We start from the raw sequence: 23,514 nt of genomic DNA, 5'->3' as shown, positions 1-23,514 counted from the left end.
AAACCGACTTCTATGAAAATTTATTTTTCATGTTTAACACTGTCAGATGTACATGTACATATTGTCACTTTTTCTTTGGAAGTCCTTTAACAGTCTCTTTTCCCAGAGCCTTGCATGGGTTGCAAATTGGGAACACCACACGGTAAGCTGCAACGGCCTCCTCATCACATGCTGTGTTTTCACTTGTGCCACAATGAAAACACAAGTCTTTATTGATGGCCAAGTGTGAAGAGTAGTACGTCTTCTCAATGGGGGACCTACAGCCCAGTTGAAGGCTCACAAATACCTTCCCTTGCAGTGCATCACCTACAAATAAATTGTTCAATAAAAGTTATAAAGTTATATTGTTTTGTTGTCTTGTATGCTTTTCTTAATAATACTTTGAAAGTACAAATATTAGAATTTCACACTGTATGCATTAAGTAATAATATATAGAAAATGTAAACATATGTAGGTAGAATTTCAGCAGAGCTGGTGAGATACAACTATGCTTGACACTCAGTGTTTGCACATAAACCCTGCATTACAATTTTCCAGCCAGACATTACTTTGTATTAATATTACTGGATAGAAAAGGTTAAATATTAAATATGAAAAAAATTCAATATACATGTGTAACTGTTATACCATCAAGTGTTATGACTGAACCACAGCTGTATGTGTATTTCTCAAGCAGGCGTTTCAGGCATCTTTCCTTCCTTGTCGTGAGGGCCTTTTTGCTATAGATACACTGCGGCTGGAAAATTTTCTATTTAAATTTATTACAACTGTTTTTTTAGTATCTCCACTTTGCAAATTGACAGATATGCAGAAAGTTATTTCGTCGTCTTCCGACAATGTCTTCCACGACGCCATGTTTCAACAGCCGTGTAGAAATTGACGATAAAATCCGAAGCGCACCTAAATCAAGCGTTTTAGGATCAAAGATAAATGAGCGGAAAGAAAAAACGAGCCAACCGAAAATACGATCTATGGCCGGTTTTCGAGAATGAAAAAAAAAGAAAAGAATCCTGGAAGGCTAAAAAAAAATTGAGTCGCAGGAATTTCAGTGAGTCGGTCGGGTAACTCCAAAAAAACAATTTATTAAGGTCAGCCTTAGATACTGATGAGCAGCAAACAGCATAAAACCTGAACAGACTGCGAGTTACTTGTGGGCTGATCTGGTCTTATGCTTTTTGCACATAGCCATTTTTACTTTTCTTCTGGAAGGTATCCATTAATAAGCCTAGCTCTGGGAGAAACAGGCTGAATGCATGTTTGTAAATTGTGTCATCCCAATTGTCAGTATTGATTTCTTAGTTGTCAGTTGTAAGATTAACCCTTGTGGTCATCATGGCTTCATGCATTTGGACCTCCCTCTGGAAACATGTATTCACAGAAGTATGCCCATGATATGCCTCAGCAGTCTGCACAGGCTTATCAGAAACTACACCTTCCCCCCTAAATTGGATTATTTTCTCAGTTGAGACTTCCTTTAAACAACAAGAAACCGTCGGAGACGGCTGATGCTCCTCTCAAGTGTTTTTTTTGGCACAATATTGCACTATATATTCAGGTAAAAGCAAATGTCTTGAGGGCACAGTAGTTGGGGGGGGACAATAATTTTTTTTTAGAAAATTTCAAAGGGCCATAACTCTGTGAAAAATCATCCGACCAGAACCCACTTATAATATGCACATCTCCTCTTGGTAGTAAAGCTTCCCATAAAGTTTCATTGAATTCCGGTCATTAGTTTCTGAGAAACAGCCCGGACAAAAATTGTGCACGGACAGACGAACGGACAGACGAAGCGGCGACTATATGCTCACCCCAAAATAAATTTTAAGGGAGCATAAAAAATTACATAAGTGTTAAGTGCCGTCACTGATAAGCCGGTGTGGACTGCACAGGCTAATCTTGGCTGGCCCTTAATGCACATGCTTTAAGACAAATGTCCACAACGTGGCTCAACAGCTTGAAGCCATGATGGCCTAAAGGTTTCATCTTTTAACTGATAAAGATGAAATCCATTATGTTGTGACATACTTCAACAAATGTAGGAATATATGCCATATGTCCACAATTTCCTTTACCCATGAAGTAAATGTGCCTCAAGTCAATGTTTGCATAATGTTTAAAATTAATAGCAAAATAACAGAGAAATCTGTTTGTTTTTTTATTTCAGTTAAAATTCACATTTTTACTTTTCTATGATCAATAAATGCATTTATTATTTGAATCAGGGTGTGGATTAACAAGAAAAAGTTTAGCAGTCCACACATCAAAGCGGACCATTATGAGAATTGAAGCAGTTTTTCGAAAGGCAAATAGCTCCATAACTTCAATTTCAAAAGTACTGCTCCAAAGAGCTTGAAGTAAACAAGACCCCAGACTTGAAGCCTAGTCATCATATGAGACATTTTCTAAGTATCACATGCCCCTGTGACCTTTCACTGTTGAACAGCTGCAGACATTTTCTAAGTATCACATGCCCCTGTGACCTTTCACTGTTGAACAGCTGCAAAGCAATACAGCCCTGCTTCTTAGAAAGGAGCCATAATTACTTCAAATTTCAATTTACACAAGCCTTGAAGTCAGAGAAGACCAACACAATATTTGCACCTTGCTGAAATAGGTTGCCATGGTGAAGTGGATAAGGTGTCCACTCATCAAACAGGAGATTACAGGTTGGTTCCCCACTTTTGAAAGGTTCTTAAGATTCCTCCTAAAGACACTAAGTACTGGTTCCATCCAGGAAACATGCTCAAAGCATTTCAATAAGCCTTTCGATGCAATCAAGCCGAAATAAGTTTCCATTAACCCTTTACCACATAAGACACGTATTTAGATGCATTTGTAATCCCTTGGAAAGTTAAATACAATTAAGACTTTTCTTACTAGATTCAAGTTTATAAGGCTTCATTTCCTACCCTTAGATACTGATGAGAAGCAAACAGCATAAAATCTGAACAGACTGCGAGTTACTCGCAGGCTGTTCTGGTTTTATGCTGTCTGCACTTAGCCATTTTCACTTTGCTTCTGAGTGGGAAAGGGTTTAAATTAAAATTCGCACCTCAAAGTTCATGGAGATGGGGGGCCTGGTCCACTTGCGTTTGTCGTTCGTGTTTAGCAGTTCTATCTCCGCACTCAGCTGGCATTCTTTCATCCCACCCATACGCTTAATTCTGCAATGAATATTAGTTGCCTAGTTACCAACTTTAATAAAGAGTTGACAAAATTTATTAACTTCTATGTGTTGGCTTATATCACCCATAGGCTTGATCCTGCAATAGACAAACTAAGTAAACTGATATGCATTCCTTCATTCCAATAAAATGCTTGATGTTGCAAACATTAACATTTGACACACTGATTTGATCGTAAACTTGATCCTGCAATGAAAATAAGACAGACTTACTTACCCATACACTTAAGTACACAGTGAACAAGGGACAGACTAATTAAACTTGTATTCATTATTACATGCCACCTATCACTTTTATCTAAACATGTTCTAAACATTTGGCAATCTAAAACATAGTTTGTACTAAAAATATGCAATACATTCATCCAGCCCAAACACCTACATTCCTGCACTGCACATGTGATAAACCTTTTACGGACTTAAAAATCTGGTTAGAATTTCTTTCTGGCTCATTATGTAAGGGGAAGGGTCATTTTTTCAAACATAAGATAGAAAGGTTCTAGAAGTTAAAGTAGGGTAATAAATAAAGATCAAACTTGCATGATTTGAACTTATTTCTTGTATGCCTTCTATGGAAGAAATAACAACAATGCCAATAGGGTGTGGTATTAATACAAACAAGATGTGTTTGTGAAACACAATGTCCCCCTATATGATGTTTGACATTGTAGGATGACCTTGACCTTGTGAAGGATGACCTTGACCTTGACCTTTCACCACTCAAAATGTGCAGCTCCATGAGATACACATGCATGCCAAATATCAAGTTGCTATCTTCAATATTGCAAAAGTATTCATAAAATAAGCGATTTGGGCCACATATATTTGACCTCTGACCTTAAAGGATGACCTTGACCTTGACCTTTCACCACTCAAAATGAGCAGCTCCATGAGATGCACATGCATGCCAAATATCAAGTTGCTATCTTCAATATTGCAAAAGTATTCATAAAATGAGCGATTTTGGTCACATATATTTGACCTCTGACCTTGAAGGATGACCTTGACCTTGACCTTTCACCACTCAAAATGTGCAGCTCCATGAGATACACATGCATGCCAAATATCAAGTTGCTATCTTCAATATTGCAAAAGTATTCATAAAATGAGCGATTTTGGCCACATATATTTGACCTCTGACCTTGAAGGATGACCTTGACCTTGACCTTTCACCACTCAAAATGTGCACTTCCATGAGATACACATGCATGCCAAATATCAAGTTGCTATCTTCAATATTGCAAAAGTATTCATAAAATGAGCGATTTTGGCCACATATATTTGACCTCTGACCTTGAAGGATGACCTTGACCTTTCACCACTCAAAATGTGCAGCTTCATGAGATACACATGCATGCCAAATATGAAGTTGCTATCTTCAATATAGCAAAAATTATTGCAAAATGTTACAGTTGGCGCAAACAGACCAACAGACCAACAGACAGACCAACAGACAGGGCAAAAACAATATGTCCCCCACTACTATAGTGGGGGACATAAAAATCTTTTCTTACCCATTTGGTACTTAACAATATTAAACCCTTTTCCACTCAGAAACACATAGTGGTCTATTTGTAGTAACTTCAAAAATCGAATTAAACTAAAGACTTTCTTAATGGATCAAACTGAAATGGGTAAAATTTCAATCCTAGGATACTAGTGAGCAGCAAACAGGATAAAACCTGAAAAAATTGTGAGTTACTGGCAGGTTGTTCTGGTTTATGCTGATTGCATATAGCCCTTTTCACTTTTCTTTTGGGAGGAAAAGGGTTGACAATTTGAAGTCTTCCCATGGATACGGTAACTATGGATATGGTAACTATGGCAACTCACTTCCAGACAATGGCGTTCTCGCTGGCCTTGTACTTGGCCTTGCCCTTCATACAGATCACCTGCACACCGCTCGTGTTGAGGGGAGTCGGGATACGTACCTGTGGAGATATCACACATGCATTAATTTGTTTTTCACTTTATATTTTACAGCCTGTGCCATTTGAATTGGGAAAAAAGCGCGATAGACCATGCACAGGGCTCCCGCTGCCGTTTGCCAGATTCGCCAATGGCAAAAATTTAGAAAATTCTGCGAATAAAATAATCGTTTGGCGAAAACGTCCGGCGAACAATTTTTGTCAGGAAAAAAATCGTTCGCTGGACGTTTTTGCCAAACGATTATTTTCCTGACGAATGCCATTCCAGATAGTAAACTCTTTCAGCTTTAGACTGTGCTTCAATACATCGCTGTATTATTGACCCGCAAAATTGATACGCAGTCTGCATTAACACCTGTCAGAAACCAGATATCGAGACAAAGGAAACTGACTGGTGTAACCATTGATCTTATCGGCTTAAATAAACAATTACATCTGATTAAAGATTGCTGCCGATTTCAATCAATTTGAGTAAAAGCCGTTAGCGAATTATCAACTTGGTCACACAATGAACGTATGTAATTTTAATTTCGAGAAGTTCGTAATGTTTGTAAAGATTAAAGGCTAAATGCGTTACAATTGTGAATGACGATAGATGAAGGGGTATAAAACCCTCGACATTTACGGCGAAAGTGTCAGAAATTGTGACTGCCATAATGGCACCATAGGCAATAAGCGTCCTTTGGACTCTGACGAATCTAATGACCCGATCTATAAAAAATCAAATCTGATATTAGATTATTTAAAGATGTTTGGCTTTCGGAATTCATGTGGTTAGATTATAATGCAAAATCAAAAACGATGTATTACAAAATATGCATACAGTTTCAAAAATCAAATTCATTCACATCTGGGTGTAGTATGTTGAAAAAAGACAACTTTTCAAAACACGAAAAATCAAAAGGTAATAAAAAAGAATGACAATCATTAATATTAAAATGTATATACATGAATATTTGTTATATTATTAATAATATATTAAAAATAACAATAATAATTTATGTTAATAATAAATATATATTGACACTTTTCAAAATGAGCTTTTTGTTTTTAAATTTAGCATATTTGATTTTGTTTATTTCAGATCACAAAGAGGCCTCACAAGCATCTAGTCTGAAAACATCAATGACAAATGCGCAGGCTGCAGCAATATCCAAAAGTGAAGCGGCTGTAGTGTCGGCTGTGACTAATGTGTACTTTGCTGCACAACTGTGTTTTTTTTGTTATGCGCACATGATGATTATAGTAATAAACATATGAAAGCTTCTTTGTTAAGTTTCTTCTTTTACACTTCTGTAGCCTATTCTTACAACAGGCGGTTCCGAATGCTTTGCTAATACTTTGGCTACAGTTTCTAAAATTTGGCTACAAAAAATCCATTTGGCTAAAATGTTGGCTACAGAAATTTTTGGGCCAGGGGGAGCCCTGATGCATTGGGAAAAATTCAACATTATTAATTTGATTACAAATTACAGTTTACCAATTGTTTATAAATGCATGCTTTCAAAAATTTATATGATAAAATACTAGGGAATTAAATTGCTGTATAATAAACTCAATAAATCAATCATTGAGTTTATTGGAAAAGTTTGGACTTTTTTGGGGAAATTTTGGTCAGAGTTTTAGGAAAAAAAGCTACTTTTTGCCATTGGGAAACAGCCTTTTTCTACTTTTTGCCATTGGGAAACAGCCTTTTTCTACTTTTTGCAATTGGGAAACAGCCTTTTCTACTTTTTGCAATTGGGAAACAGACTGTAAGAGGCTGTAATTTTGGGCAAAAAAAATCAATGACACGGAGTATCAGGTATGTGATAAAATATATCTGACAGAATGCAATAAGTGCTTGTATAAACCTGTACCAATTTTTAGCTAAACAGATTGCTGCACAGATATTTGTATTACTGTTTTCATTGCAGTTTGTGCAGACAGTCTTTTTCTTTAGCTTTATTTTATCCACCATAAAAAATTGTTTACTCTATCAAATCTTTTTTTAACATGCATATTTTATTCAGGTAATAAAAAAGCTCATATTTAAAATAACATGAAAAATTCAAAATGACTAATTAATCTCAAATTTCCTGGACAAACATATTAATAGAATAATAAAATTAATATTAAGCAAAGTCTTCATGCTAGCAAATAGCCCAAAAACCTGTGATTATTTAAATTCTGGCTTTTAGACATTCGGCTATGTATTATCATAAAATGGTAGTTCCAAATTAACTTGTAATCTACGACTACTAAACGATTCAGACAATTGAACTAAAAGAATATCTATTAGGCCTAATAAGCAGTCTGCACAGGCTAAAATCAGGGACAACACTTTCCTTTTTTTGTTTTCAGGAAGTCTCTTCTTAATTAAATTAAAAACAGAAAGTGGTGTCCCTGATTAGCCTGTGCGGACTGCTGGTGTCCCTGATTAGCCTGTGCGGACTGCAACAGGCTAGGCTGGGATGACGCTTCAAACACATGCATTAAGCCCAGTTTTCCCACACAGCGGCTTTGATAATTATTGTAGATACCTCCACTTTCTGTGCCAACAAGGAGGGTTTGAAGTTGGACTTGACAACGACCTTGACCTCCATCTTCTGTCTGCCAACCTCTCGCACCAGCGGTATGGTACGGAATGGCAGGGAGATGTCCTTGGTGGTACGGTACCTGAAACATGTTTGATATAATAATAATGTGCAAGGAACAAAAAATTAGCCCCGTTCTGGAAAAATGGGGCTTACTGAAAGGACTAATCTGGTACCGAAAACATTGAATTAGTTCCTGGGTTAATTCCGCAGGTGCATGTTTGATTTCATAATAATGAGCAAAAGAATAATGAGCAAAGGAATAATAAGCAAAGATATAATGAGCAAAGGAATAATGAGCAAAGGAATAATGAGCAAAGGAATAATGAGCAAAGGAATAATGAGCATAGGAATAATGAGCAAAGGAATTATGAGCAAAGGAAAAATGAGCAAAGGAATAATGAGCAAAGGAATAATGAGCAAAAGAATTATGAGCAAAGGAATACAAGTGAGCCCCATTCTGAGAAAACTGGTCTAAATACATATGAGATTTTCTAAACTGGATTTTCGCTAAAAAGATACTCCCTTTAAATGGAAAATACGGTAAAAGCATAAATTAGCCTATATGTACTGCACAGGCAAATCTGGGACAACACTTAACGAATGTGCATTAAGCCCTGTTTTCCCATAGCAAGGTTAACAAGCAAATTAGTTGCATTGATATCCCCCGCCAATATACTTCTGGACACAAAAGTTTTCTGGACACACACAAAAAAGCATTTTTTCAAGATACAAAGGGCCATAACTCCGTTATTATCCGATGGTGTACAATGCCATTTGGCATGCATCATCCTCTTATTCATATATATATGCTCATACCAAGTTTCAATGAAATCCGCCAAAGCACTTCCAAGATATTGCTCCGGACACAAATAAGCATTTTTTCAAGATACAAAGGGCCATAACTCTGTTATTAACAGATGGTTTACAATGCCATTTGGCGTGCATCATCCTCTTATCCATATATATACTCATACCAAGTTTCAATGAAATCCGCCAAAGCACTTCCAAAGATATGGCTCCGGACACAAAAGTGCCGGACAGACGGAAGGATGGAAAGATGGACGGAAGGACGGACAAAGCCAACACAATATCCCTCCGCCTATGGCGGGGGATAATAATTAGCTCTGGTAAGAAGTGACATATAAATAGTGTTTCAGTTGCTGCAACCACATGTTAAATGAAATAATATGTTTAAGAGAATGGTTGATTTTTTGTTTACAATGGACATTCCTTTCCCTCGCTGAGTTAGGTATGGAACATGTTTCATGAATTAAGGCATGAAGCATAAATCATACAAACATTTTTTTTAAGAAGCTTTCCTTTGTCTGCTGCAAGAATAGTATGAACAAATTAGTGAAATACAGATGGCAAAATGTCATTTATTGTACCATATAATGCTATTTTGCACAGATCATTGCTCAAATGGTTTTATTTTACTTTGTAAAAGACTGGCTTAATTCCACTCTAAGTTACTACTCACATAGCGCTTTGATGCACGTGCAGTCTCAAAGAAACTAAAACTAAATTTAAAGACCTTTCTAAATAGATACTAGTGTTAAATGCTTTATTGCCAAACCAAAGATACTGAAGAGTAGCTAACAGCATACAATCAGACTTCAAGTTACGTGCAGGCTGTTCTGATTTTAGGCTGCTTGCATATAGCCAGTTTTCACTTTCCTTCTGAGCAGGAGCCGGTCATAAGGCTCACACTGCTCACCTCATATCAGTATTCAAACTCTCCATCTTTAAGGTCTCACCTCATGAGTTCAAACTCTCCGTCATTCATATCTCCCCTCAGTATTCAAACTCTCCATCTTTCATGTCTCACCTGATTGTTCACACTCTCCATCTTTAATGTCTCACCTCATGAGTTCAAACTCTCCATCTTTCATATCTCTCCTCAGTGTTTACACTCTCCATCTTTAATGTCTCACCTCATGAGTTCAAACTCTCCGTCTTTCATATCTCCCCTCAGTGTTTACACTCTCCATCTTTAATGTCTCACCTCATGAGTTCAAACTCTCCATCTTTCATATCTCCCCTCGGTGTTTACACTCTCCATCTTTAATGTCTCACCTCATGAGTTCAAACTCTCCGTCTTTCATATCTCCCCTCAGTGTTTACACTCTCCACCTTTAAGGTCTCACCTCATGAGTTCAAACTCTTAGTCTTTCATATCTCCCCTCTGTGTTTACACTCTCCATCTTTAATGTCTCACCTCATGAGTTCAAACTCTCCGTCCGGTGGTATGAAGCTGATACTGTGCTCGGTCTCAAACTTGCTCAACTTAACGCACTGGTGGAACTGGCAGTCGTCAATGGCGATGGACGTCTTAGTGGACGAGGATCTGGAAACACGAGGCATGTTGAGGTTATCTAAGAAATATCTGTTTGTGATGCTATAATAAGATTTTGAAAATACCTCACCGTCTATTTAATTACTTCATATTCAATATAAACTTTAAGAGCTAAATAGAGAAATGAACTACATGTTGCAATTTATTTTAAAACAATTATATAATAAAAACAAGAGCTGTCTCTATAGATTGACATATGCCCCCAAAAAATGCTTTGATAGAAGTTATGAGCATTTTTTGAAAGCTAAACGCAGATTTCGAAACCTAAACGTGGACCCTAAGTTCAAGGTCAAGGTAAAAGGGGTCAAAATTTGTGTGCGTATGGAAAGACCTGGTCCATATACCAGTGGGTTTTTTTCAGTTTTGGGGGAAGGAGGTCGGGTCCCCTAAGAGGGGGAAAATTCGCGCGTAAATGGGGAAAAGGGGGAAATTTCTATGCTTAGCTAGTAACAGTACAAAATCAAGTTTAAACACTATAATTCACCATACAGAGGGAGAAAAACATAATTCAAACTCTTTTATTCATTAACATGTTATTTTCATGTTCAAAGTTCAACATTTCTGGGCTTTTCAGGGAATTTATCAATTATTCTGGTGACCTCTTATTGACCAAGTCTCTCCGTGTGCAGACAAAGTTTGATCAGGGACTTCAGTGTAGCTTCCCCAAGCCTGTTTCTCTGTGGCGTGCAAAGCAGGTTGAGCAAACTAAACAGTCTTTCAACACTCTCTTGACCGGACGTTTCTGACGTTTCACTTCCGGCATTTGAAGAAGACTGACTTTTAAGTTGTACTTGTTTGAAAAGAATATCAATTTATTTTTAAGTTAAAACAGATTTGTCAATTATTTTACAAAAGCTTTTGTTGTTGTGCGACATGTTGGAATACGTATGGTTTGCGTTAGATGTCGTAAAGCGAAAGTGGTTATAGTGAACTACGTACGGTTTGGAGTAAAGGCTAAAATAAACACGCTGATGCAGTTCAGGAAAATTGTTGTAAATTCGTAACGAAAGACGTATTTAAATGAGGTATTGATTAAAATTGATTAACACTTCCGAGAGGGGAATTTTAAAAATATTTGGGGGAATATATATACTCTAAAGATGGGGCATTGGGGCCGAATAACGCCGAATATTTCATAAAAAAAAACACTGATATACATATGCATACCAAATATGAAGGTTACATCTGAAGCGACATAGAAGTTATGAGCATTTTTCGAATCCTAAACGCAAAGTGTGACAGACAGACTGACAGTGCAATCACTATATGCCCTCTTTCGGGTGCATACAAATTGGAAACCTTCAATCTGAAATTCTATAAAATCATTTGGGGAAAAAATCATGCACTTTTTAAGATTGGGAATGGGGCTGAATTTCCATCCAAAATTTCCCACATAAAAACAACAACCTGGCATTGAATTTATTGAAGTTTGGGAGTTGTTATTTTAACAAAGAACTTCAAAAACTGTAGTCACTAATATAAAAACTCCACACATTCTTTAAGATATCTAATTCCTAACAGTTGAAAGTGAAGGCTTTTCGAATTTTTGCTTAAAGCAATCCGTGATTATAAATAAAGTTATCATAAGTTCGAAATCGCCTGGAAAAGAATGCAATATAATCATTCCATGACATCATAGAGAGACATGTAGTTTGAATTAAACTTTATTAATTCAGTTAGAAGCCCAATGTTGGAAACCTTTAAACAAAGTAAGACATCTTAAAACTAGAAATGGCGCGGCAGAGGCCGACGCGTATCCCCACGCCGAATGTTTGACCTAGGTGTGCCCCAGGGTAGGTAATGGGGCCATGCATAGCTGAGATTGACCGTATTGTCATAAGAGAAGTTCATCATCAATTAGAAGTGAATTGGTGTAGAAATGAAGAAGTTATAGTAAAAGGCAATTTTGGGTGGGTGTGACATATGTGGGCAGGGCGCCCCAGGGTTGGTAATTGTGCCATGCATAGTTGAGATTGACCGTATTGTCATAAGAGAAGTTCAGTATCAATTTGAAGTGAATCGGTGTAGAAATGAAGAAATTATAGTAAAAGGCAATTTTGGGCGGGTGTGGTCTATGTGGGCGGGGCCCCAGGGTTGGTAATGGGGCCATGCATAGTTGAGATTGACCGTATTGTCATAAGAGAGGTTCAGTATCAATTTGAAGTGAATCGGTGTAGAAAAGAAGAAATTATAGTAAAAGACAATTTTGGGTGGGTGTGGTCTATGTGGGCGGGGCCCCAGGGTTGGTTATGGGGCCATGCATAGTTGAGATTGACCGTATTGTCATAAGAGAGGTTCAGTATCAATTTGAAGTGAATCGGTGTAGAAATGAAGAAATTATAGTAAAAGGCAATTTTGGGTGGGTGTGGTCTATGTGGGCAGGGCGCCCCAGGGTTGGTAATGGGGCCATGCATAGTTGAGATTGACTGTATTGTCATAAGAGAAGTTCAATATCAATTTGAAGTGAATCGGTGTAGAAATGAAGAAATTATAGTAAAGGCAATTTTGGGTGGGTGTGGTCTATGTGGGCGGGGCCCCATCGTTGGTTATCGGGCCATGCATAGTTGAGATTGACCCTAATGTCATAAGAGAAGTTCAGTATCAATTTGAAGTGAATCCGTGTAGAAATGAAAAAATTATAGTAAATGGAATTTTTTGGTGGGTGTGGCCTATGTGGGCGGGCGCCCCAGGGTTGGGATTGGGGCCATGCATAGTTGAGATTGACCCTAATGTCATAACAAAAGTTCAGTATCAATTTGAAGTGAATCCGTGTAGAAATGAAAAAATTATAGTAAATGGAAATTTTTGGTGGGTGTGGCCTATGTGGGCGGGGCGCCCCAGGGTTGGGAATGGGGCCATGCATGGTTGAGATTGACCGTATTGTCATAAGAGAGGTCCAGTATCAATTTGAAGTGAATCGGTGTAGAAATAAAGAAGTAAATGTAAAATAACCTAAAAAAATGAGTGATAATTTCTGACGCGGCCCCACCCCAACCGCTATAACTTTTGACCCAGGGGTCAGATCAAAATTCCAAATAGTGCAGGGTCGCACATATGCTCATAGCTACCATGTGTGTAAGTTTCAAGGTTCTAGTGCTTTTAGTGTAGGAGGAGATAGTGGCCAGGACGGACGGACAGACAGACAGACAGACAGACAGACGGTCGGACGGACGGACGGACGGCCGGACGGCGGAGATAACCACAATATCCCCACCTTTTTTTCAAAAAGCGTGGGGATAAAAATGAACAGGCAAATGTTGCACACTATTTGTTATGTACTGAAATTATACTGAAAAGAAAGAAAAACAATAACAAAATATACTATTGTAAAACAAGTTTCAATAATTTGTTGTGTCAAACAACATGCCATGGGCAAATCACATGCAAACTGTTCCATATAAGACTCTCTGACCATTAAAAAATGTAATACTACAACATAAACCATGCAGAATAAACAGGCAACATACATATGGTAAACAAGATCAAATGAGCTGCGTTTTGAGGAAACTGGGCTTAATACATGTGCGTAAAGTGTCGTCCCAGATTTGCCTGTGCAGGCTATTCTGGGATGACACTTTACGCACATGCATTAAGCCCAGTTTTCTCAGAACAAGGCTCAAATGATAAATGCTACTTATGAATAGACTTGCATAATCATAATATCAGACATGCATACATGCAAACTAATACAATTACATGCAACTAGGAATTGCAAATTTATTTGAAGACAAGGGACAAAATTGTCACAAAACCAGGTTTTCATTGTGAAAAAAAAATCTGATAAAGGGAGAAAACTCAAACTGAACTTTTGAAATGACCAAAAAAAATTAACCCCCTTTGTAAGTTTTTTTGTTTTTTTTAAATCTATTTTTAGTCGTGGCGACCTTGACATTGGAGATATTGACGTGATTCTTTCGTGGGACACACCGTCCCATGATGGTGAACAAATGTGCCAAATGATTTTAAAATCTCACAATGAATGACATAGTTATGGCCAGGACAAGCTCATTTATGGCCATTTTTGACCTTTGAACTCAAAGTGTGACCTTGACCTTGGAGATATCGACGTAATTATTTCGCGCGACACACCGTCCAATGATGGTGAACAAATGTGCCAAATGATTTTAAAATCTGACGATGAACGACATAGTTATGGCTCGGACAAGCTCATTTATGGCCATTTTTGACCTTTGAACTCAAAGTGTGACCTTGACCTTGGAGATATCGACGTAATTATTTCGCGCGACACACCGTCCAATGATGGTGAACAAATGTGCCAAATGATTTTAAAATCTGACAATGAACGACATAGTTATGGCCCGGACAAGCTTATTCCGCCAGCCCGCCAGCCAGCCAGCCAGCCCGCCAGCCAGCCAGCCCGCCCGCATTCGCCAATCTAATAACCAGTTTTTTCCTTCGGAAAACCTGGTTAAAAACTAATGTCTAGGCTGACAAAAAATGATTGTAAAAGACGTGAAAAGCTTCTACTATTAGACACCCAATGTTCATTTATTCATTGAACGATGAAGCTTTCAGATCATGTATTCCCCAAAAAATAAATTTCAGATTGTGATCTTTTGACAAAGCAAAACATACAGCTATCCATATCTCTTTTGGGCTAATTCTATAGCCATTATATACACAATCGAAAAAAAGGATAGTTTGTCCGAAATCCAGTCCCAAAACAACTTACTGATTGTTTGACTATTTGATATTTAGAAATAGAGATGATTAGTCTGTTAATACTAGTAAATAGGTTTTAAATTCTAATATAAAATTTACTGAAATGTTTAAGTTTGGAATTTACAGTTGAATGTAAGTTTTATCACCAATAGTTCAAAATTAATGCATCAAACAAAATAAATGTGTTTTTTTCTTCCAATTTGGAGTAAATTAATTCAAAATGTTACATTTCGTGGGGTATAGGTCACATTCCCAATATAAAAAGAAAAAGCCCTGTCCATAAATTAATGATAATTAACAAGATGTGTTTGTGAAACACAATGTCCCCCTATATGACGTTTTACCTTGAAGGATAACCTTGACCCTTCACCACTTAAAATGTGCAGCTCCATGAGATACACATGCATTTCAAATATAACATTGCTAGCAATTTTGATCCATATATTTGACCTTGAAGGATGACCTTGACCTTTCACCACTCAAAATGTTCAGCTCCATTAGACATGCATGCATGCCAAATATCAAGTTGCTATCTTCAATATTGCGAAAGTATTCATAAAATAAGCGATTTGGGCCACATATATTTGACCTCTGACCTTGAAAGATGACCTTGACCTTTCACCACTCAAAATGTGCAGCTCCATGAGATACACATGCATGCCAAATATCAAGTTGCTATCTTCAATATTGCAAAAGTATTCATAAAATGAGCGATGTTGGCCACATATATTTGACCTCTGACCTTGAAGGATGACCTTGACCTTTCACCACTCAAAATGTGCAGCTTCATGAGATACACATGCATGCCAAATATGAAGTTGCTATCTTCAATATAGCAAAAGTTATTGCAAAATGTTAAAGTTGGCGCAAACCAACCAACAGACCAACAGACCAACCAACAGACAGGGCAAAAACAATATGTCCCCCACTACTATAGTGGGGGACATAAAAATGAACAGCCCTGTCCGTAATTCTGAATTCACGATGATCAAACTTAAACAGCCCTGCTCATAATTTGATTTTTTATAATTGAACAAGAGCAGCCCTGTCCATTATTCTAGCAAAAGTCAGGTTACATACCCATTTAGAAATCAGCCTAAGTCCCCAAAACGCCCTGTAAGGTATATATGGGCTGTATGGTAATTAACTTGATTATCTTATCTTGTTAGCAATGGGTGTCCAAGGAGGTATATTTACCTGACTATGGCTGTACTACCACACCGTGATGTTAGAGGAAGCAGCCACAATATCCAGGAGCTCATTATATAGCGATACCTTTCTTGCATTTAATCTTTGAGTGGCAATTTGGGAAAACAGGGCTTAATGCATGTGCATCAAGTGTCGATCCATATATCCTGTGAAATTCGTTCAGGCTTATCAGGGACAACACTTTCCCTTTTTGTGTAATACTTTGTGTAAAGAAAATATATTTTACACAAAAATCGAATCTAAGGGAAAAGTTTTCTACCTAATTAACCGATGCAGACTGCACACAGTCTAATCTGGGGCGATAATTTTATACACACGCATTAGGCCCTATTTTCCCTGAGCAAGTCTCATTTTCTGATGCCGTTCTTGATATTAATATTTGTGTTTGGTTTACTTATTTTTGTGTCAAATATAACAACATTAAAGGTGCTCTTCTTTTTACAGATTTTGAACAATTAATTTTTTAGTCTAAAATATCTGTACATACGTCTTTAAAAAAAAGTCAGAACTGAATAAAATATGGTAACTATTTGTGCAAAATGGACTTAAAAGATAATTCATAGAAAACACCTGAATCTTTCATGTTTTAGTTGATTTATATAGCATTGAAAAACAAATCAAGCTCAAAGATTTACTAGGCTACCCATGCTTAAAAAATTTTTAAGCCAAATTTGACTTCCTTTTGCGAAATTCTACGAATTTCTTTTTATCCCCAAATAGAATTTTATTTAGCCAATTTGGTCAATGTGTAGCCATTGGCTAATTTATAAATTGGCAGAATAAGCACTGATTAATATACCTTATTTCAATTTCATCTGTAAATAATCGAGCACATCTCTGCATTAAGTTTAATTTAATTAAAAAATGAAGCCAAAACCGAATAACAAAATAAAATATCACCCTATATAATGAGCTCACAACGTCACAAAAGCAGTAAGTAACTATGTTTGTAACTGACCCTGAAGTGTTCTTGACATACCCTCCTCCGCGAGTATCATCCTGGCCTGATTTGCCTCCCTTGCTCTCCATCAGAACCTTGTCATTGATCCCGAACTTGCACTCAGGCATCCCTGAAAGGTACGACTTCATCACGATGCGGCCAGCTACGTGCGCAGAGAGTACCTGACCCTGAGGCGACATCAGCAGGTTTACCGATTCCAGCACGTCTAGGAAGAGTTCATTGCGACGATACTTGATGCCTTCGCGACGCCAGCCTATCTGGCCTGTTACTTGCGACGTGATTTGACTGGTCTCTTCTTTCGACTGTAATGTAGTAGTTTTAATTTATTATGGCTTGAAGTTCAGGTAGAATCTTGAAATTAGAATTTGACAATTGAGACCTAAACACACCTGGCCCCCTAAATAATTTTGAAGTAGAGGGTTATCAAATGGCTGGTTATCAAACAGACGTTTTTGTGAGAACTATTTTGAAATCTAGCCAGTGGTTTCTATTCAGATTTGTTTAGTTCGTTAATATTTTAAGCTTTTGGCTTACATATCTTAAAATATGTTGCATGATAAATGACAATTTTGTATGACAATTGTGTAAAGACCCACACCAGGAACATTTCTAAATTCTCTTAAAATACATGGTTTCAACAGACAAAGTTGTGTGAAGTACAATTTTATTTTGAGACAACTGAGACTACCAAAATGGCTAACCTAGGTGAAAAAACGTGGTCTTTTTATTAATTATAACCTTACCAATGTCTGTGTATTTATACAGACCAATAATACAAGGGAGGCAAATGTTTTACAAAATAATTAGTATGCAGAAGTTAGCTCCCTTTTACCTGGGATTTTACACCTTGCTGTGTGATAAATGTTTTCAAAATGCCAGTGTCTGTGTTCTGTGGGTACCCAAAGTCGAGGATTTCTGGAAAATATGTTTTTATTGGCAATAGAAAGCTCTGCATCAATGAACGTCAAACAATATTTGAGAATCGCTTTGAGATAAACAGTGCAAAATGCATGTGCATAAATGTTGTCCCGGATTAGCATGTGCCGTACCCATAGGCTTATCATGGCCAACACATGCCGCTGTTATTGTATTATTTTTTTAAAAGGAAGTCTTTTGATAGGGAAAATGTAATGTAGACAGACAGTGTTGTCCTTTATTTGCTACTTGGACTGCAAGGGCTAATCTTGGATGACACTTTACGCACGCATTACGCCCCCTTGGATGACACTTTACGCGCATGCATTACGCCCCGTTTTTCCAGAGAAAGGCTCCTATGTTTTTTTCATTGCAAATGAAGACAAGTGTTATTTGTATCCCACTTATTATGCTCTTTGTTTGCATTACAAAGCCAGGTACAAAACGTTCTGCATAACTAGATGATTGTTAAGAAGAGACCCCATTTATATGAAAAATTCCATAAAAGCAAAAAGTGAAGTCAATGCACGCGCTAATCTGGGACAACAACTCATGCACAGGCTAATCTGGGACAACAATTCATGCACAGGCTAATCTGGGACAACAAATCATTCACAGGCTAATCTGGGACAACAACTCATGCACAGGCTAATCTGGGACAACAATTCATGCACAGGCTAATCTGGGACAACAATTCATGCACAGACTAATCTGGGACAACAATTCATGCACAGGCTAATCTGGGACAACAACTCATGCACAGGCTAATCTGAGACAACAATTCATGCACAGGCTAATCTGGGACAACAATTCATGCATGAAGCCCAGCTTGCCCAGAACATAGTTCATATTAATTGGCATTATTTACACAGATTTTTTGTACAAGGTAAAAACATAATACGATGGACATCACAATTTGAGGCCTCTTTTAAAAACAATAATAAGAGTTTTAACCGCATTGAAATAACAATATGCTGAATTGCCCAAGACGTTTTGAAACCTTAAATCCTGATTGAGGACTATCATGCTTTTCGTCAACGCAAGCAGCATGAATTCAACCCATTTGTGCCTAGTGGACTCTCCCCTCCTTCTAAATTGGATCAATTTATTTCCAAAATTAGGGATGTCTAGTATATTTATTTCTATATTTAGAATATTTCTTACAGAAATTCCTTTACGCAAACAGCGCAGACCCTGATGAGACGCTGCATCATGCGGCGTCTCATCTGGGTCTACGCTGTTTGCCAAGGCCTTTTTTCTAGACACCAGGCATAAATGGGTTAAAGTGTGCACATGTGCAGCTTACACCTAACCATGTACCAGATCTTACCATCCAGTATCTCATAGATGAGCACAAAGTTGTTTTTGATGTTCTCCTCAGTGACCTTGCCAAAGTATGCGGCCATCACGTCGGTCATCTTGTGTAGGAACTCAAACACCATGGCAGCGTTGACATTCTGCTTGGTGACCGCGGCCAGCCAGATATTCGACCTGTGGAGAGAGGAATAAACAAGCATTAAGATGAGCATTGTTAAGAGAAAATGGGATTAATTTATGTGCATCAAGTGTTGTCTAAGATTAGCCAGAGCAGTTCGCACAGGCTGACCCCACACAGGCTGATCAGGGACGAAACTTTCTGCCTTCATGGAATTTTGAGATCTATGGAAAGTTTCTTGTAAAAGAAAGACTAGTCTAGGCGGTAGGTGTTGTGTAAGTGTCGTCCCTGATTAGCCTATGTGGACTGTACAGGTCAATCTGGGATGACACTTTATGCACATGCATTCAGACCATTAGTCACATAACGCTGCTTTTATTATCCTAAGTTGTTCTATTCCAGTGATAATAATTAGGTATTACAGTGTGTTTTTCGTGCCTGTATTCATTCCCAATGGATAAAGGTATATATTTTTCAATGGGACCTACAAATTTCCAATTAAAAGTTAACCGTTAGACCGTTAGAAATTTAATATCAAAAACACTTAAATTATCCATTTTGAAGCATTTGTAAGCAAAACAAATACAACACTAATTTCCCTATTTTAATCAAAACAATTTTTCCCAATCCAAACACGGCTCCATTCCCAAAATAGTGAAAAGAAAACACTGGGCATATCTTTAATAAAAATCAACCAATCATGAGCTATAAGGGCAATAGGAGATATCTGGGCCATAGGAGATATCCTGGCCCAGGGCCCTCAATCCATTTTAGGGGAAGCGGGTCGCTACCCTCATGAGGGGGAATTTTCGCTGCGTTTCGCTTCGGGGGGGAATTTTTTTTCTTACTCTCTCATTATTACATTTGTACATGTTTGCACTATATTAATTGCATTTTTCATAATTTAGTATGTTTGACAAGATTAAATTGAAATAGAATTGAGATAAAATAATCATGAGACACATCTTATTAAAAACAAGAACACCGCCTTGCGGGTGCAGACCGCTCATCTATTTTTCTTTTTAAAGGTGAAGGGACCTATCTCAATTTCAATCACAAAGGAGGGAGGGGTGGAGTGGAGAGGGGTGTATAGTGTGGGGGTGTGGTCATTTATTACATTATCTTCCAAAAAAATTTTTGGGGAGGGGGGATTCTTGGACGGTATTTCAAAAATAAAATAATAAAAATAAATATTTGTGTTTTTGTAACCAAGTTTCAAAAAAAATAATGGGGGGGGGGGGGTGGGGGGTATAGTGTGAGGGTGTGGTGGTCATTTATTAGATGATCTTAAAAAAAAAAAGTTAGGGGGAATTCGAGGGGGCGTGGGGGATGGTTTTGGTGGAGTCTATTGTGGTATGTCAGGTAAGAGTTGTTTTGTCAATGTATCAATCAAATCTTATCATAAATAAATAAGTTATGGCAATTTTAGCAAAATTTAATAATTTGACCTTGAGAGTCAAGGTCATTCAAAGGCCAAGGTAAAATTCAACTTGCCAGGTACAGTACCCTCATGTTAGCATGAAAGTATTTGAAGTTTGAAAGCAATAGCCTTGATACATGTACTTTAGAAGTAAAGTGGATCTAAAAACAAAATTTAACCATATATTTAAAGTTACTAAGTCAAAAAAGGGCCATAATTCCGTAAAAATGACAACCAGAGTTATGCAACTTGTCCTTTACTGTCTCCTTATGATAGTTTGCAAGTGTTCCAAGTATGAAAGCAATATCTATGATACTTTAGGGGTAAAGTGGACCAAAACACAAAACTTTACCAAATTTTCAATTTTCTAAGTATAAAGGGCCCATAATTCCGTCAAAATGCCAGTCAGAGTTACATAACTTTGCTTGCACAGTCCCCTTATGATAGTTAGTGTGTTGCAAGTATGAAAGCAATAGCTTTGATACTTTAGGAATAAAGTGGACCTAAACACAAAACTTAACCAAATTTTCAATTTTCTAAGTATAAAAAGGGCACATAATTCTATCAAAATGCCAGTCAGAGTTACATAACTTTGCCTGCACAGTCCCCTTATGATAGTTAGTAAGTGTTGCAAGTATGAAAGCAATGGTTTTGATACTTAAGGAATAAAATGGACCTGAACACAAAACTTAACCAACATTGGCAATCTTCTAAGTATAAAAAGGGAACATAATTCTGTCAAAATGCACGCCAGAGTTATCAAACTTTGCCTGCCCAGTCCCTTCATGATAGTTAATAAAGTAAGTGTACCATGTTTGAATGCAATAGCATTGATACTTAATGAGAAAAGTGGACCTAGACGCAAAACTTAACCGGACGCCGACGCAGATGCGGACGCCAAGGTGATGACAATAGCTCTTTTTTTTTTTCAAAAAATAGATGAGCTAAAAATAATATTTTTTTTTTTTAATTACAGGGGGAATTTTTCCCCCTTAAAGGGTAAAAAGTATACTTTTCAGGTGGGGGACATGCGGCCGAAATTCGGCCGCAGATTTGATAGATTGAGGGCCCTGTGGCCATAGGAGATATCCAGGCCTTAAGAGTTATCCAAACAGTGGGAGTAGCTCCAGGTTGCCCCTGCATCAGAATATTATGATAGCAGTGGTTTTTTCACCTTTTAGGGAATGGGGCCGGGTCCCTTTGGATTGGGAAAAATCGCAGCGTTTTGACCAAAATTGGGAAATTAGTGTTGTTGTTTTTGCTAACAAATGCTTCAAAAATGAGAATTAAAGTGGTTCAAATATTAACTTTAATAAAGTGTAACTCGTAGAGCTGCATGGGAGATTACTGCTCTGAAAAATAAATAAATTTGTAAACCTTTAATTGGGAATTTTTAAATCCCATTTGGGAAAAAGATATACTTTTTTCATTGGGAATGGGACCAAATACCGGCCCCGATTTTGAACAAAAACAAGAGATGTGTTTGTCAGAAACACAATGCCTCCTATTGCGCCTCTTTGAAGCCATATATTTGACCTTTAACCTTGAAGGATGACCTTGACCTTTCACCACTGCACCAATGTGCAGCTCCATGAGATACATGTACACATGCATCCCAAATATCAAGTGTCTATCTTCATTATTGCAAAAGTTTTGACCAATGACAAAGTTTAGTTACAGACACACACACACTCATACAATGACAGACAGGCCAAAAACAATATACCCAGATCATTCGTTCCGGGGGCATAATAAACACCGGATAATCAGACTATGAAACCTTGCGTAGCTCCAGACCACATATGGCATAATACCCATTTTTTGCAAAACACAGCTAAATCAAAATTGTCAAACATCAATACGCGTTTTAACCAAGGGATAATAATAACTGATCACTGATCAGGCAAAATGTAGAGATATTGTATTTCTAGTATCAACATTACATTTGTATAATAGAATTTGTATTAGTATGCTAATTCTCACTAAGATACTGTGAAAACATGGATAGAATAGAAACATTTTATTTTTAAATAACTGAATTGACATTCTTCCTTCATGTTGCAAACCCTTTAAAATGCTAACAGACTTACACCTAAACAAGAGGGCCTGAAAGGCCCAAAGTCGCTCACCTGAGATAACAAGATATTATTGGGACAAATCTTCTGACCAAGTTTCACGAAGAGCGGAAAATAAATGTGGCCTCTAGAGTGTTAACGAGGTTTAACTATAGCCATATAAGGAAAAAAGCCCCACCCCCTGGCAGCCATGTTTTTCAACCAACGGGCATCATTTTTAATCTCGTCCAAGATATTATCCGGATTAATCTTCTGACCAAGTTTCATGAAGATTGGACAGTAAATGTGGCCTCTAGAGTGTTAACAAGATTTTACTATAGCCATATAAGGAAAAATGCCCCGCCCCTTGGAAGCCATTTTTTTCAAGCGAACATAATTATTTTCGAACTCATCCAAGATATCATTGAGACCAATCTTCGGACCAAATTTCATGAAGATTGGACAATAAATGTGGCCTCTAGAGTGTTAACAAGGTTTTACTATAGCCATATATAGCCATATAAGAAAAAATGCCCCGCCCCTGGTGGCCATGTTTTTAAAACAACCAAAATCATTTTCGAACTCATCCAAGATATCATTGGGACAAATCTTCAAGTTTCATGATGATCGGAAAATAAATGTGACCTCTAGAGTGTTAACAAGGTTTTATTATAGCCATATAAGGAAAATAGACTTGCCCCGTGGTGGCCATGTTTTTCAACCAACCGGCATCATTTTTTAACTCGTCCAAGATATTATTGGGATGAATCTTCTGACCGAGTTTCATGA

At 37.5% G+C, this 23,514-nt stretch overlaps 1 protein-coding gene and 2 long non-coding RNA genes across 6 annotated transcripts in view; all 3 read right to left on the bottom strand.

Moving 5' to 3' along the window:
- LOC127881159 (AP-2 complex subunit mu) overlaps positions 1-23,514 on the bottom strand; it is a 33,210-nt gene that overhangs the window by 5,209 nt on the left and 4,487 nt on the right. For 2 of the 4 annotated variants that reach the window (XM_052428837.1, XM_052428838.1), the window contains exons 4-11: positions 19,147-19,307; positions 17,734-17,816; positions 16,899-17,203; positions 10,988-11,002; positions 9,911-10,039; positions 7,636-7,771; positions 5,019-5,116; positions 3,054-3,165 (exon numbers count right to left, since the gene is read on the bottom strand). In XM_052428837.1, coding sequence (XP_052284797.1) covers positions 3,054-3,165; positions 5,019-5,116; positions 7,636-7,771; positions 9,911-10,039; positions 10,988-11,002; positions 16,899-17,203; positions 17,734-17,816; positions 19,147-19,307 — 1,039 coding nt within the window. The remainder of the gene's footprint in view (positions 1-3,053; positions 3,166-5,018; positions 5,117-7,635; positions 7,772-9,910; positions 10,040-10,987; positions 11,003-16,898; positions 17,204-17,733; positions 17,817-19,146; positions 19,308-23,514) is intronic. The other 2 variants (XM_052428839.1, XM_052428840.1) reach the window with 2 other exon arrangements.
- On the bottom strand, positions 111-1,932 carry LOC127881162 (uncharacterized). Its single transcript, XR_008049944.1, has 2 exons — positions 629-1,932; positions 111-306 (listed from the first exon to the last, which is right to left on the bottom strand). It is a non-coding gene; the product is annotated as an uncharacterized LOC127881162 (long non-coding RNA).
- On the bottom strand, positions 13,873-16,883 carry LOC127881161 (uncharacterized). The gene is made up of 2 exons (XR_008049943.1): positions 14,095-16,883; positions 13,873-13,932 (listed from the first exon to the last, which is right to left on the bottom strand). It is a non-coding gene; the product is annotated as an uncharacterized LOC127881161 (long non-coding RNA).

The sequence above is a fragment of the Dreissena polymorpha genome, chromosome 5 (assembly GCF_020536995.1).
Source record: "Dreissena polymorpha isolate Duluth1 chromosome 5, UMN_Dpol_1.0, whole genome shotgun sequence".
NCBI lineage: Eukaryota > Metazoa > Mollusca > Bivalvia > Myida > Dreissenidae > Dreissena > Dreissena polymorpha.
This window is presented reverse-complemented; position numbering and strand designations above follow the sequence as displayed.